Genomic DNA, 15,884 nt, shown 5'->3' with positions numbered 1-15,884 from the left:
AGGACAGCCCAGGAATGGATGACAGCCTGTGACCTAAGCAGCTGAAAGTCAGTCTGAAGTAAGAAAAAAAAAAATGAAACACACAACCTGAAATTTAATTTGTGTCTAATGCCCATGTGCATTTCTATTGTTGAGTCATCCGGCAGACAGCAGCCCCCTTCATCAAAAAACCAGAAAGAAAGACAGGAAGGAAGATAGCAAGGAAGGAGGGAGGGAGGGAGGGAGGGAGGGAGGGAGGGAGGGAGGGAGGGAGGGAGGGAGGATAGACCAAGGGTTCTATCCTGGGTTCAACACCCAGCATCACATAAACAAAGCATGGTGGTGCTCATCTGTAAGATCAGCATTCTTGAGGTAGACACAGAGAACCAGGGTAATCCTCAGCTATATAGTGAGTGGGCTTGAGGCCAGTCTGAACTACAGGAAACTATTAGGTTGGAGCTTTAAAGAGAAAAGCAGAAGAGGAGAAGAAAAAGGAGAAGGGGAGGGGAGGGGAAGAAAGGAGAGAGGAAGGAGGTAGGTGAGAAGAGGGAGGGAAGGAGGAAGAGGAAGAGAAACAGACAGCAAAGAGAGTATGCTTATGCCCAAGCTAATTCAAGTGGATTCTGTAACTCAAGGCCCACAGGGCTCTAACATGTTCAAACACGCTCAGAAACCTGGTGTGATTGTCCTTCAATAATAAGTATTGTTTTCTTAATTTTTTAAGGCCAAGTTACACAAGATTACTCAAGAACTCTGAGAGTAACCAGAGACATTGCGAAAAGAACCTCAATTTTCACTAGGCATGAGACCCAAGACTCAGATCTTCTAATTAAAGAGTGTGGATCAATAATGATGCTGAGGATTCCAAAAAAATCATATATTACAAACAAGGAGAAAATTGGCCAAGCTATACAAACTACGGTAATTCAAACCATTCATGCAAATTGTTCTACACCAGGCAGACAGAAGTGATCACAACTGTGCATATGAAATGAGGGGTATTGGCGATTACAACACTAAACACTGCACACATATGTTCAGCTTCCTTTTTAAAAAAAAAATACACATAATGTTTGGCTCTAGCTTTCAAAACATGACAAATACGAAGTACTAGCAAGTATCCTTATTTGACCAGTGATTGAATAAAAAGAGATTGGGGAAAGATGAAGAACAAGAACATCCCAAAATGGATACAACTGGTACACACTGGGCCAAGCTAGCCAAGCACCTTTCTAACTTGAAAAGATTAGTGGGTCCTGAAAAGGATTCTTGCTCTGCCTAAAGCATTCTCAGAAACTCACCAGCAAATAGAAGAGAAAGAAACAATAGATCCTTGACTAAAGCATGGTCTAAATTCATGAAAAAGTAGAAGAAAAAGAGATAGTGTCACATGAAGGAAGGGAGAGGGGGTTAAAACCAGTCCTGAGAAATTCCTATTTAAATGTCTGAGGGAACAAATGTTCCTTTAAAAACAAAAACAAAAAACTAAGATGTAAAACTACTGAGAACTTTCTTAAGAAAGTCCTGCCTGCTCATTTATCTTCTAAGTACCAGAAAATGGTCAAATTTCCTCTGATGCAGTTTTCCATTATAAAAGTAACGTGTTCTGCAGCCACTCTTCTTAAATCACCCAGAAACACTTTTGCATAAATACATCTCTTAAAATGACAAACAAAACCTCAGCCACATCACAGGACTTTAAAAAGAAATAGGGCAGAGTGTCCCAGATGGCAAAAGGGAGGAATCACGTTGGTTACGAGCTCTAAGGGAGATCTTGGGACTTAAAAAGGAGAGAGAACATCTGCAAACCAGCTAAGAGGCCTAAAGGAAAATCTTAAAACACAAGATGGGGAAGCAGACCTGTTTGGCTAACTCTGTCCCTGACTGTAAGAGGAAGATGAACTCTGCTGGTGAGGTGGATGCACCTACAGCCATCCCTAAGTCCTAAGGCTCCAGATAGAAAGCTGCGTCCTGCAAACACTCGGAGGAGCCCTCATACAAACATCCCTCCTAGCTCCCTGCTCTACCAGATGAAATAAGGAAAGGGAAGCTGAATGGTACGAACGCCCAGGACAGAATTCCCCAAGAAGTGCCTCCTCGGCTGCTGGCTGTCCCTACATGATAACAAAGCAATTTAGGCTCTCTCATCAACAAAAGGGAAGACCCTGAGAGGTAGAATTTTCTCAATTATCCTCAACCTTAACTCCAAATAATCCTCAGAATCATTTTTAGACATTAGACTCACTATGGAATTTTTAATCTTTTATGGAAGATTTCCTTTAAAAGTAGACTTTCAGTATTTCAGAAAATATTCTATAATTTCCCATCTTCAATACAGCCTTGTAAAATACATTAACAGTAGGTCCCTTCCCCGTTTGAAAACACAAAAGGCACACAAATCAAATAGCTAGCCTAGTTTATCTAGAGTATAACCTTCCTTCCCACTAGGCACACTTTAAAAAGAAGGGGGATGGGGAAACAGCACAGCTGAAATTACAGGCTGTCTTGACACCTCAATATCGAAAACTGAATACCTGGTTCCAAAGGAGAGTCAGATTTTATTCATAATCCCGTTACTAAGCAACAGTAACAAAGGCTGCATGAGCTTTCCGGAAGCTAAAAGAAAAAAAAAAATCTAAGGAATGAAAAGTGGGAACTCCTAACACTGGGAATCCTTAAACTCATATAAAGATGAAATGAAACACAATCTAAACTCAAAACAAGCAATTCTTCAAAGGACAAGAAAAGTATACACTACTATGTATCATTCACTTTAATTCCAGGTTGCATTCATCTCAAAACTCACATTCAGGGGCGATAATCGTTTCTTTACAGTGTGTCCTTTATGGTCTCTTGTTCCTTCACCCTCCCTAGGGAAGCAATTTTTTTTTTTTTCAAATTTCCTTACTGATTAAAAGAACATTTCAGAGGGCTTAAATCCATTTCTTTGTTTACAGAAGCTATAAAAACTAGTTTACAATTGTTTCCTGTTGCCCTGGCTTTGAAGCAAGAACACTCTGGGACATCAAACTATTCCTTTGAAGAGCACAGTCTCTCAAGCAGAGCCAGACACTTTCCCAGCCACTCCCTTAAGTTCCGACGACCAGGACCCTGCAGAAGGCAAGTCTCTCAAATTTAGACTATACAATGACAGACTCTGAGCCAGCATCTTGCACACTGCCCACTGGGCACAGTGGGCTGAGCTTCAGGTAAGAGGGGTTTCCTTATACATTCCAAAGCCATTTAATAGACTGGCCCTACAAGGGCCAGAGAGCTGGTAGCAGCTGGAGAGATGCTTACCCATATTTCCTTTCTTTGAACCATTCAGCCTCTGGCTGCAGGACCGAAGCATCTCCAAAAGCCACATTCTCTACAGGTCTACTCCACACAGGCAGGCTTCTCGCTGCTGGCTCTCTCTCCCCACCCTACCTCCATCTCAGATCCTAGCGATATTAGTTAAAAGATAGGGAAAGATACGTTTTAGAAATTATTTCCTAAATCAAAGATGATCGGTCCTGCTGTGGCTCTGCTCCTAAAGTGTCTCCAGAGTCCCAGCAACCTCTAAAGGAAGAGAAAAACCTGAGGCAAGAAGAGACTTAAGCAGTGCAAACTGAAAATCCACTGTCTTTGGGCAAAGTCGTTCCAGCTTCTAGATCTCAGAAGACAGACACAGTTTTCTGTCTCTGAAGTCTCCCCAGGCAGCACTAGAAGAGGAAGTTGGCTGCAGCCCCTGTTTTTAATTAGCCTGTTTCTTAAATTTCATTCTCATTTTGCTTTTTATAAAAAACATAGGCAGCAAAAAGTTTGGTTTTTGTAATTGCTGCAAACCTCAAAGCTCTGCTACTTGAAATAAAGCAAATGAAGAAAAGTCTGGTTTCTGACATGCAAACAGTTATTACCTCTACTGGTGACATTAAAGCAAGCTTAGATCTTACGTAACACACTTTATGATCAGAGGCTAAAATGAAATTGGAAGCCAGGCATGTAGTACCAGCACTGAGCAGGCTGAGATGGGAGGATCTCCTGAGCCCAAAACTTACAGATCAGCAAAGGCAATGCAGCAAGCCCCAACCTCAGAATGCAACAAAGAACAGTACACTGGGCTCCGTCAGCAAAGTGCTTGCATAAGGCATGAAAACCTGACCTTGCTCTCCAGAGCACATGCTTAAAAATAAAAACAAAACAAACAAGCAAACATCCAGGCATTGTGGCACATGCTTACAATCCAAGAGGAGCTAGAAACAAGCAAATCCCCGGGGACTCAATGGTGAGCTAGCCTATTCTTCTTAGGGTCTTTCAGGCCAAGAACTCGCTGCCTCAAAAAAATAAAGAAATAAATAAAACTGTGGAGGATTTCAGACCAAACTTCCACAACTCTGGAGCTACCTGTCTGATGCCCATCTCCCACTACTAGGTACTCTGGGCACTCAAACACTTCCACCATGATGGGCCCTGTGCACTCAAGCTGTAGCCAACACAACCTTCCCCACTTAAGTTGTTCTTGTGAAGTATTTGGTCAGAGGAAAGAAAAAACAAATACTATACTCTTAGGCAATCTGTCCAAATCCTGAAAACTTAAAATGCCAAGAGTTTGCACTGAAATAAACTGGATAGTGAGCAATAAAGATGTATTTGTGTAAATTCAAAACAGAAATGATAGACCTCACCTTAGAAAAACTGCCCGAGGCTGTCCCTTCCTTCCATGTGCATTTGTGAACATGTACCTACACACACACTCACACTGATAGTCACAAAGCAAACTGGTTAGCTTTGGGATCTACTTCAACCACACCTCACCGTGGCTAACAGTTTAGATGACATAAACTTCTCAAATAAGAAAAAAATGCCAACATTTTTTATTGTTAATATTTCAATATTTGTTCACTGTCTAATTAAGGTGTTTCTTTTATATCTCTGGTCAACTTTCCAGAGAATTCTAAAAGCCAATAATGACCCATGTATAAAATTATTAACTGGCTGAGGGGCAACTAACACTAATAACCTTTAGAAAAAGCCAAAAGCCACATGGAAACATACTACTACAAAAGCTTCCTTAAATGTATGTGTGTATGTGTGTGTGTGTGTGTGTGTGTGTGTGTGTGTGTATGACAGAGAGAGACAGAGAGAAAGAGAGAGAAGAGAGAAAAGAGAGAAAAGAGAGAAAAGAGAGAGAAGAGTTTAAATGAAATTACGTTGTAAGAGGATGGGGTAACATGGACACGGTGCAGTGCCCAACTAGATACCAAAAATTAGCAAATAAGCTCATAGTCAGAAATGGGCATCTCTGTTGGAGTTGGCCAGTAGGGTTCCACAAAACATTACAGATTAGTGCTATTGCTGTTGGTTACCCTCCAGAACTCCAGTCATAGAACAAGAATGGAGAAGCTAAGTGTGCACTGGCCTAAAAACTTCATCCCACTGCCTACGTTTCCCGATGCAGGAAGGTGCTATAAACACTACCAGTTTGGGTTGGGGGAAGGAACCATATTGTGGCCAGCTTTGAATCTGGAAAGCTACAATGATCACCTTCTGGAAAAGATATGACCAACGGAACAATATTGACATGAATGTTACTGGAATGACCAAACACATTCTGGCTGGATTTAAGGCCTGCTCCATTAGATACAACCTATACACAGCACCATCACTGAGCTAAGAAATAGTGGCCTATACCTACTAGGTCACAGAAACTACTACTATGTTCTGTTAAATGGTCAGAATATTAAATCGATTCCTAACAACTCATCACTATATCCATAGATTACTGCATTTCGATTCTCATGAGAGGACCTTTTTACTGTACAAGTTAGTTATGAACACAGAGGGTCATAGTTGGTCACCATTAAGAGAATAAGAGACTGGAGAGTGCCCAGTCCTATATGAGACATGTGTATGACACCCCATCCTCCCAAGGCGCAGGATCATAAAGGAAAAAGTAAGAGGAAGAGTTAAAGGCAGTAGATGACTACAATGAAACAGTATGTGCAAACACAACAGCACAGTTGCACACATGAGCTCACAGCAAGTGTGAAAGTAGCCTCACAAAAATACTAGCATGGAGGGATGGAGGGAGAAATTCAGCATAGGGAAATGGGGGAGGGGGACATTTGGGATGTAAATAAATAAATCCTAGCATGGCAGCGGGGGGTTGGGGGGGAACAGTCCCATCCCAACTGGGGCGCTAATGGATTTAATCATTGCTGAGAGAGGGGAGTCAAGTTTTCTTGGAGGGTGTGAGCTCTGGCAGGTTGACCTTACTCTAGAGGGTATCCTCACAGCCAAGAGTATTTGGGTAGCACTAATTAGACTCAGTGGGTTTAAAGAGAAAATGAGGATACAAAGTCATGTAAGTAAGAAGGTAGGATAGATGTGGGAGGCGCTAGAGTGAATATGATCAATATTATATAAAATTCTCAAAGAATAAATTTATTTCCTAAATATTATCTTAAAGGATAGTCACTGAAGTACTGCCTGTATACTGAATAATACTGGAAATGGAAAAATGGTAAATTATGAGTCTTCCATACACTAGATATCATGCAGCTAGAAGAAAATCATAAAATTCTAAGTGTTTATGGATTTTTATATTTATGGAACAAGTTCTCATATAATTCACCAAAAAAAAAAAAAATGTAGCATCAGGACTACTTTATGGGAGCTAGAAACTGGCTCAGTACTGACTACTCTTCCAGAGGACCCGGGTTTGACTCCCAGAACCCACAAGCTTGCATCTCTCTGTAACTCAAGTCTCAGAATCCAATGTCCTCCTCTGACCTCCACAGTTACCAGGCATGCACACAAAACTCAGATATATGTGTTATGTGTCTGTATGTGTGTCTGTGTGTGTATACATATATACACATATATAGCCTCTGGAAAAGGAGAAATAAAAGTGCATGTAAATTTTCAGTTATATAAGTATATGTATCTTTTAACAGTTAACAACTATGAATAAATTATATGTATGTTATAATGTGATAGGTAAGTAAATAGATAGACAGACACAAACACACAAACAACCTGTAAAAATGCTAAGACCCAGTACCATTCTGTGACTACAGAGATAAACAAAGCGCAAGGAGAGCAGAAATGTTGCCTCCTAAGCCCATATAAATGCTATATCTAGTCTAAAACACATTTGCAGTTTTAAGAAATAATACTGTTACTGGCAATTATAAACCAATGGCAGGTTTACTCACTATTACCAATGCTTATATTTTATGGTTTATAATAGTGATTGAGGATTTATACTAATGTGTGATTAATATCCCATGTCAGCATAATTTCATAAGCTAATACTCTAGAACTAAAGGTGAATATCCAAACCCAGCCTAAGTGCTCTTTTCTTTGTTTAGATCTTATTTTATGTGCATGAGTGTTTTGTCTGTATGTATGTAGATGCACCACATCTATGTGCCTACAGATGGTAGTGGGCCACCATATGGGTGCTTGGGAATCAAACCCGGGTCTTCTGTAAGAAGAACAAGTATTCATAATCAATGAGCCATCTCTTCAGCCCTAAGGACTACTTAAATACACAAAGACACTGCTCTGGCCCTCTCAGTTGCTGATACCCTAATGTAAGAAATATAACTCCAGCCTCTGTGTACATGTGTCTAAGCACATCTGGCACAATGTGCAACGGACAACTGTAGGAGGTGGTTCTCTCCTCCCACCACCAGTCCTCGTGCTTACCTTCACCCACTGAGCCCATCAGCCCAAGCAATAAGACACACAAGTAGATCCTACACTTACAGATTTAGAGCATGTCAACGCTATGGGGGATGGGCATGATTATTGGTACCTGATAAATGAAAGAAGCAAGAAAAAAATCTTCATGGCTTACTTAAAGCCGACTAATAACTAAGGAAGACATGAAATTTGTTGTCAAAAATCCTCTCAGAGGGACTTTTTAATGGATCCTAAAACCACTTTTTAATAAGCAATTCTAAAATTACAAATATTCTCTATCTCTCTTGGTGTGTGTGTGTATGAGTGTCTGTGTCTGTCTGTGTGTATGTGTGTGTGTGTGTGTGTGTGTGTGTGTGTGTGTGTGTGTGTGTGTGTGTGTGTCTGTATAAAAATAGACAAAATGGAGCTGTAGAGATGGCTCAGCAGTAACAGCACTGGCTGCTCTTCCAGAGGTCCTGAGTTCAACTCCCAGCACCCACATGGTGGCTCACAACCATCTGTAATGGGATCCACTGCCCTCTTCTAGTGTGTCTGAAGACAGTGACAGTGTACTCACATACATAAAATAAACAAACCTTTTTTAAAAAAAGAAAAAAGAAATAGACAAAATGAATAAAATTTAGTGATGACACAATCCTTAAATTTTTCAGAACCATTTGGTCATCTACTAAGTTCAAAGCTTGTGTCAGATATGAAAACACAGGCCAGACTAGTATGAAAGACAGAACAAGCTGTGAAGCAGAAAAGGCACAAGTATTTAGACTGATTCTTGAAGGAGAATGAAAGTGACAGCAGAAGAGGAGAAGGAGCACTCACCTCAGGTCGAGGTGAGAAACTGCATTCTATCCAAGTAGAGGGCTCATGGGAAGAAAGTATATGGAAGGCTAGCGCTGGTTTGAGAAGACTTACACAACATGTTACAGGGTTTAGGGTTATGGATAGCGAGATATTAAAGAAAGCCAAAAATCAAATAATAAACAAAGAGGTGACCAGAAAAAAGAGAAAAGGTTTATTTTTAAAAATAAAAAATAAAAAAAAAGAGTTAAAAAAAATTAAAAGAATAGAGGCAATGAAGACTGACAGATCCAAAGCAGAAGGGTCTGTACACACTGAAGTCACAGCTACTCTGGAGACATAAAAGAGATTAAGCACTCTGCGTTGTGCCATGACAATTGACATAAGAAGAAAGAATACATAAGGATGAGCAAGGAAGCCTGAGAAACGCCAGGGCCACAGGAGCCACAGGAGCCACAGGAGCCACAGGAGCCACAGGAGCCACAGGAGCCACAGGAGCCACAGGAGCCACAGGAGCCACAGGAGCCACAGGAGCCACAGGAGCCACAGGAGCCACAGCCACAGCTGCAGCAGCATCCAGGTCATTTTGGGAAGTTGGTATGAAGCATTACTACTTAAAAATGAAGCAGACCTTCTGGTCAGATGTCTGCCTCGCCTGGATAAACTATAGACCTTGGTCAGGAGCAGTCTCGGGTAAATGTTCCCCCCAAAAGACTGGAGTTGCCCCATCACTGATTGGTGTGGCTGAGTTACTATGAAGTTCTGGAGCACAGAAGGACCCCTTGTCATCATGAAGGCCCAATTCTTCAGGAGAAGACAAGTATGTCGGGGAGCCTATATCTGAGTGGTCTGAGCCACACAGGGAGGCTCATTAAACAACATACTTTCCCAGGAAACAATTTCTCCAAGCAAAGAGCAGCAATTCCTTTTCAGAGAGTTGGTAGTTTGATACGTTTATTTTGAATTCTTCTGTTTTCTTTTGTTGGTAGAGCTAGTGCAAGAACGCAGAGCCTCGCCTGCCCTACAAAAGCACTGTACCACAGAGCCTTATCTGTCCTAGACTGCATCACAGAGCCTCACCCACTCTCATCTTTTAGGGAGGACCTTACAGGTGCTCCTGCTTCAAGCACGATCCTGTTGGACTCTCTTAATAAGGAGCTGACCTATACTGCCCCCACCATTCTAGTACCCTCTGTCTGTGAATGGACAAAATATAGGTATACAAAGCAAGTTCAAAGAACTTGCTCCCTGGAAATACTCAGAAGACGGATTCCTATGTTATCAAAAATTTAGGAAAAATTCGTGCTAATTTCTTTTTGGTTTTTTCTTTTTTGGTTTTTTTTTTTTTTTTTTTTTTTGGTTTTTTCGAGACAGGGTTTCTCTGTATAGCCCTGGCTGTCCTGGCGCTCACTTTGTAGACCAGTCTGGCCTCGAACTCAGAAATCCACCTGCCTCTGCCTCCCGAGTGCTGGGATTAAAGGCGTGCTCCACCACGCCCAGCTCATGCTAATTTCTAACAGTGGTGCCAAGGGCTGACTGCAGACAGCCAAAACAAGGTAAGAACCGTGCCACTGTGTGAGTAGAACTGCTTATGCCAGGTATCCTTCTTAAAATTGGTCAGTTCATTACTGCAGCACTAATGTGTGATCCTTAGCAGACATCAGTTAGATGTGCTTCTAAAAGCTTTAACCAAACATGGCAGCACGTGTACCTGGCAGAAGGAGTCAGGTTGAGTATCCCATTGAGAACATAGCTGAACTCTGCATGACCCTGGGCGACAAGTGCCACCAGTCCCTCGCTGCAGGCTGTCCGCACAACCACATGGTCACTGCAGCACTTCTCCCACAGCAAGTTCAAGGCAGCCGTCTGAAAGCAAACCAGTGATTAAAAGACACTTAGGGTGAGGAGAAACACGCACGCAAGCACAACCATTCATCAACACGAAATTCACTCACAGTGGGCTAGCTTCTGTACCAAGGAGGATGCTGTTGTCACTTTGTTCCTACAGGGAACTAAAATCTGGCTTCCAGGAAAGGGGATAGATTTGTTTGGATGTAGTGTCTCTCTCCCTGGTGCCTGCTTGCACAATAAGGCTGGCTGTAGGCAGAAGTACAAGCCAAATTCAAGCATCAGAACACAGTGAGGACTTGGCTCTATCACCTGCTGAGCTGCAAATTTTGACTGGACCCCAACAGTATCCGTTGGTCTATCAGTTCACCAAGCTGAACTCCAAATACTGTCTGTGCCTGAAGCTTCTATGGCAATGATATTTTCAAAGGGTTCCCACTATTCTACTACCAACCTCTGTGACCTACGTGCACCTACATGTACCTACATACTCAGCTCCATCCACACTTGTGCTGAAACCTCTCAACTCAAATGTGGGCCATGACAGCGGGAGCCATGCAGGACAGAGGACCAGCAACTGCCCATCGAAATGACTAGCAACATATCTGTGAAGCACTGTTTTGACAAGAAAAATGCCATGACTTTTCCCTCGCTCTAAGAATCTATATCCGTTGACAGTAACATACCAGATGGGAACACAAGTCAACAGAAATTCTGATTTTGAAAACAGAACGGTTCAGCTTTTTAACTTTCTCAGAACTCATAGACCCCTTGTGCCGGAAAGATCCACTAATAAATAATAAATCCGTATGTAAAGTTATTTTTGGTTAAATCTGTTGAGGTTTACCTCCTTTCATGTTTTTTAATTAAAAGAAATAGTCGTGGTAACATAAGAATATACTCTCAGGAAGGATGAGGTAATAATACAAGAGTCCTTGGCTATAGAGCAAATTCAAGATCAGCCTAAACTACAAATAACCATGTTACTTAAAATAATAATAATAAGCTGGAGAGATGACTCAGTGTCTTAGAGCATGTACTGCTTGTTTCTCCAGAGGACTCAAGTTCAGTTCCCAGAATGCACCATTAGGTGACTATCACTAGCTTGACCAGAACATGTACATACTTACACAGAATTTAAAGTTATAACGAAATTAATTATGATAAGCTCATAAAGAAGCTATGGTTTCCTTTTGATACAGTTTAATAGAGTGATACGGTTCAGGGCTGTAGAGATGGCTCAGTGGGCAAAAAAAACTTGTAGCACAAGCATGGCGGGCTGTAACCTCAGCATAGCAGGAGACAGGCACACTGGGGCTAGCCAGCCTCTAATCAAACTGAAACCAAAGCTCCAGGCTCACTGAGAGATCCTGCCTCAAGGGAGTAAGGCTGAGAGTGACAGAACATAGGACAGGACACCTGACTTCCTCCTATAACCTTCACACTCACATGCAAGGTGGGCACACCAGCACACACACTTGTACAGACAACACACATATGCCCCACACCAAACACACACACATACCACACACACATTTGTGCATACTACATATATACACCACACACACACATAGATATGCACACCACACCACATCATACACATCACACACACACAAACCACACCAACCACAGCATATGCACACACTATATAACACATACAATACACACCAACCACCTCACACATACCACACCATAGACAAATATCATATATATTATATACCACACATACCACATATATATCATACACATACACATACACACACACACACACTAAATCACACAACCATGCACACACATATCACACCACACTGCATACCACATAATACACCACATACATGCACACATACCACACACCCCATGCACATACATACCACACCCCATGCACACATACCACACTACATTGCATACCATATCATACACCAAATACACGTGTACCAAATACAAACACACCACACCACACACACATCATACCAGATCACACACACTGCACACACCCACCATACCACACACTATGCATATACACACCACATCATATTATACCATACACACACACACATCATACACACCACACCTCACACAAACACCAGCAACACTGCCATTGCCACTGCCACTGCCACTGCCACACACTACCACACCAAATTAAAAAGAAGAAAGAACTAACTCTACAATTCAAGGAAAGCTCAGGGTATCCAGCTCCCACTGAAATGAACAACACTGTGCTTCACTCCTCTGTAGCTGCTAAAAACCTCTGCAGTCCTAAGGCCCACGATTAAAGAACAACAGAGTTAAAAGTCAGTAATAGAGAAAGGAAATCTTTATATTGTTTCCCCTTTTATTTAGAAGAAAATTTCTTTTCCCAATAGCCCAGGGTCCTAAATGCCATCATTTCCACTACCAAGCCAGAAAAATAAGATAAATGGATGAATAACCTCGCCTGAGATGATACTGTCCTGGTAGAGGTAGGCATTCATTTATTAGCGGGAGAGGAAACATTTAGTTAAAAGGATTTAGCATTCAATAAATCCCAGCAATGTAAGTAAAATCACTAGGTCTTCTCAGCGTCCATAATGTGATTACAGGCAGGATTGGGGTCGGGCGTCTCAGGAAACCTGATTTACATGACTACTACAAACACTAGATAGATGCCAGTTAGTGAAACAGATCACTCCACTTACTTCCACATATCAACAGGCACTGCAAAGGTATATGAAGGGCTGGTGAGATGGCTCAGAGGTTAAGAGCACTGACTGAGTTCAAATCCCAGCAACCACATGGCAGCTCACAACCATCCGTAATGAGATCTGACGCCCTCTTCAGGTGTGTCTGAAGACAGCTACAGTATACTTACACATAACAATAAATCTTTTTAAAAAAAAGAAGATATAGCAAGGCCAATCAGAAAGAATGTGAGGTGCTCAGTCAACAAAGGTGCTTGCTGTCTAACCTGGCAAGTCGAGTTCAAATCCTAGGATCTACACGGTGAAAGAAGAAAACAGAGTGTCACAATCTGTCCTCTGACACACCAAAGCACACTGAGGCACATCAGCATGCCCAAATACACACATACATACTCACATGTAACAAAGTGAAAGTAAGGAAAGGAAATCAATTTGTTTTTGTCAGGAAAGAGAAATTTATTTCTGTAGTTTACACACAGGCACCCGCGCTTAGCAACTTCCCATCTAACAAGTCAAAATATACAATGCCAACTGGCCAAAGCCCAGCTGGTTCGTCTTAGCTCCTAGGCAGCGCTTTAAATCTGGGTACTGACTTGCTCTGTGAGGGGATGGGAAGCCTTCTTCAGAGCCTTTCCCACTGAGAACTCACACTCAGGACTGAAATGAAGCGTGAGAAGACACCCAAACACAGCCCACCACTGTGTTCACTGTCTCCAGTGCTAAAAGCATTCCCTCAGGGGGTTCTGTCACCTCCTCAGTGTGCCCTCCTCATGCCCTCCCTTGGTTTTGTTTTCCACTGATAGTGAATGGATACCCTCCTTCACTCTTTATATGTCTCCTCCTGGAGTTAGACACAATGTCCAAGCTTAAAAGAATGATTTAGAATAAAAACATGGCACACCAAACGAAAAGGAAGACGATAAGGAGGAGGAAGTGGGAGATAGAAGAATTGGGGAGAAGGAAGGCAAAGGCAGAGGGGGAAAGGAAAAGGAAGAGGAAAAAAGGCAAGATCTGTAGGCAAAACTCCTCCTTACAGTTCAAGATCTGAACTGAACTACAAGTGAAACCAGGGGCGAGTGGCCCTGCAGGCAAGCACAAGCATCTACATAAAACAAGCAAGCAGATTATCTTAGACTGCTTCCTACTACTGTGACAAGGACCACAACCATAAAGAACCAGGTGAGAATAGGGTGTATTTCAGCTTAAGGTCCATCATCAAGAGAAAGGAGAGTATAAACTCAGGGCGTGAACTGAAGCAGACTCCATGAAGCAGCAGTGATTCCTGGTTTACTCTCCTAGCTCGCTCAGCCTACTTTCTGATACAACCCAGGACCACCTGCCCAGGGGTGGCTCCTCCCACAGTAAGCTCAGCTCTCCCACATCAGCTATTAAGCAAGAAAATGTCCCACAGGGTTGCCCACAGGCAAATCTAAAGGTGCATTTTCTCAGTTGAGGCTGCCTACTCTCAAGATGATCCTGGCTGGTATCTATTTAACAAAAAGCTAGCCAGGGGCAGGTGTACACACACACACAACAAACAACAACAAAACAACAACAACAAGGTTAAGCACAGACCTGGTTTGTGGATTGGTGTATCTTTTCTGAAACACCATGTTCTTTTAAGACAGCAGCAATAAGATGACCTACAGCCTAAAAGAAGAACAACAAAAAATTAATGAAGATATCCACTTAGAAGTTCTTTCCAAAGAGTGCACTGAAAGGGAATCAACATCATATTCATTTTCATGTATAAGCAAGCCAAGTTGTCAACTGGTAAGATGAAAGTCCCTTTGTTGTGTGCCATGTAGAAAGCACTGAACGAGGCACTCAACATGTGTAACCCAAATCCTCAGAGCAATCTTCAAAGTAGGTCAAATATCCCAGCACTACACAAGCCATACTCTACCGAGGCCAACATCAACCTTCAGCTCAAATTCCTCTCACCTACTTTTAAAGATAATTTGGAATTACATAATCCATTAAAACATGAGACAGTCTTTAAAACCTTTGTATCTAAATCCAATCTGTCATGTTTCATGGTGACCTTTGTGAAAATGAAGAAAAATTCACCCTCACTTTTATGGATACAGCCTGTACAGACCTGAAGAATATCTCTCCCTTCCTCTACACTCTTCTCCCTCCTCTAGACCCTACTATTTTCATTTTTTCTAAAGTTCATTTGCATGTGCGGAGGTGTGTGTGAGTGTGTTTATGTGTGTATGTGTGTGTGTGTGTATGTGTATGTGTGTGTGTGTGTATGTGTATGTGTGAGTGTGTGTGAGTGTGTGTGTGTATGTGTGTGTGTGTGTATGTGTATGTGTGAGTGTGTGTGAGTGTGTGTGTGTATGTGTGAATGTGTGTGTGTGAGTGTGTGTATGTGTGTGTGAGTATAGGTGTGAGTATGTGTATGTGAGTGTGTGTGTGTATGTGTGAGTGTGTGTGTGTGTATGTGTGAGTGTGTGTGTGTGTGTATGTGTGTGTGAGTGTGTATGTGTGAGTATGTGTGTGTACATGTGAGTGTGTGTGTGTATGTGTATGTGTGTGTGTATGTGTGAGTGTGTGTGTGTGTGTGTGTGTGTGTGTGTGCATGTACACAGGTATGTGCTACTACCCACATGAGGAGGAGAGAAGACGACTTGGAGAAGTCACTTCTCATTTTCCACCATATGGGTCCAGAGATTCAAACTCAGGTCATCCTCAGGCTTAATGCAAACTGTCTTTACCCACTGAGCCATTTCATAGCCCTATATTAATTTATTTATCCCTTCCTAATAGGTTTTGGGTCTTAAGTTTTCAGTCTCTCAAATCTCTTAAAAATTTCCCACATTCTGCTTTAGTCAAAGAGCCCAAAATGAAAATCAAGCTCTAAGAGAGTTGATTACACAAATACAT

The 15,884-nt window shown here is 41.9% G+C and overlaps 1 protein-coding gene across 6 annotated transcripts in view; it reads right to left on the bottom strand.

Moving 5' to 3' along the window:
* Positions 1-15,884, bottom strand: part of Focad (focadhesin) — a 316,392-nt gene that overhangs the window by 271,782 nt on the left and 28,726 nt on the right. For 4 of the 6 annotated variants that reach the window (NM_001081184.1, XM_006537886.3, XM_006537885.4 and 1 more), the window contains 2 exons: positions 14,568-14,642; positions 10,178-10,332 (listed from right to left, as the gene is read on the bottom strand). In NM_001081184.1, coding sequence (NP_001074653.1) covers positions 10,178-10,332; positions 14,568-14,642 — 230 coding nt within the window. Of the gene's footprint in view, positions 1-3,279; positions 3,391-10,177; positions 10,333-14,567; positions 14,643-15,884 lie in introns of those variants that run through there. The other 2 variants (XM_030253421.1, XM_006537884.4) reach the window with 2 other exon arrangements.

This window comes from Mus musculus, chromosome 4 (genome assembly GCF_000001635.26).
Source record: "Mus musculus strain C57BL/6J chromosome 4, GRCm38.p6 C57BL/6J".
Lineage (NCBI taxonomy): Eukaryota > Metazoa > Chordata > Mammalia > Rodentia > Muridae > Mus > Mus musculus.
Note: the sequence above shows the minus strand (reverse complement) of the source record. Positions and strands in the feature narration are given on the sequence as shown.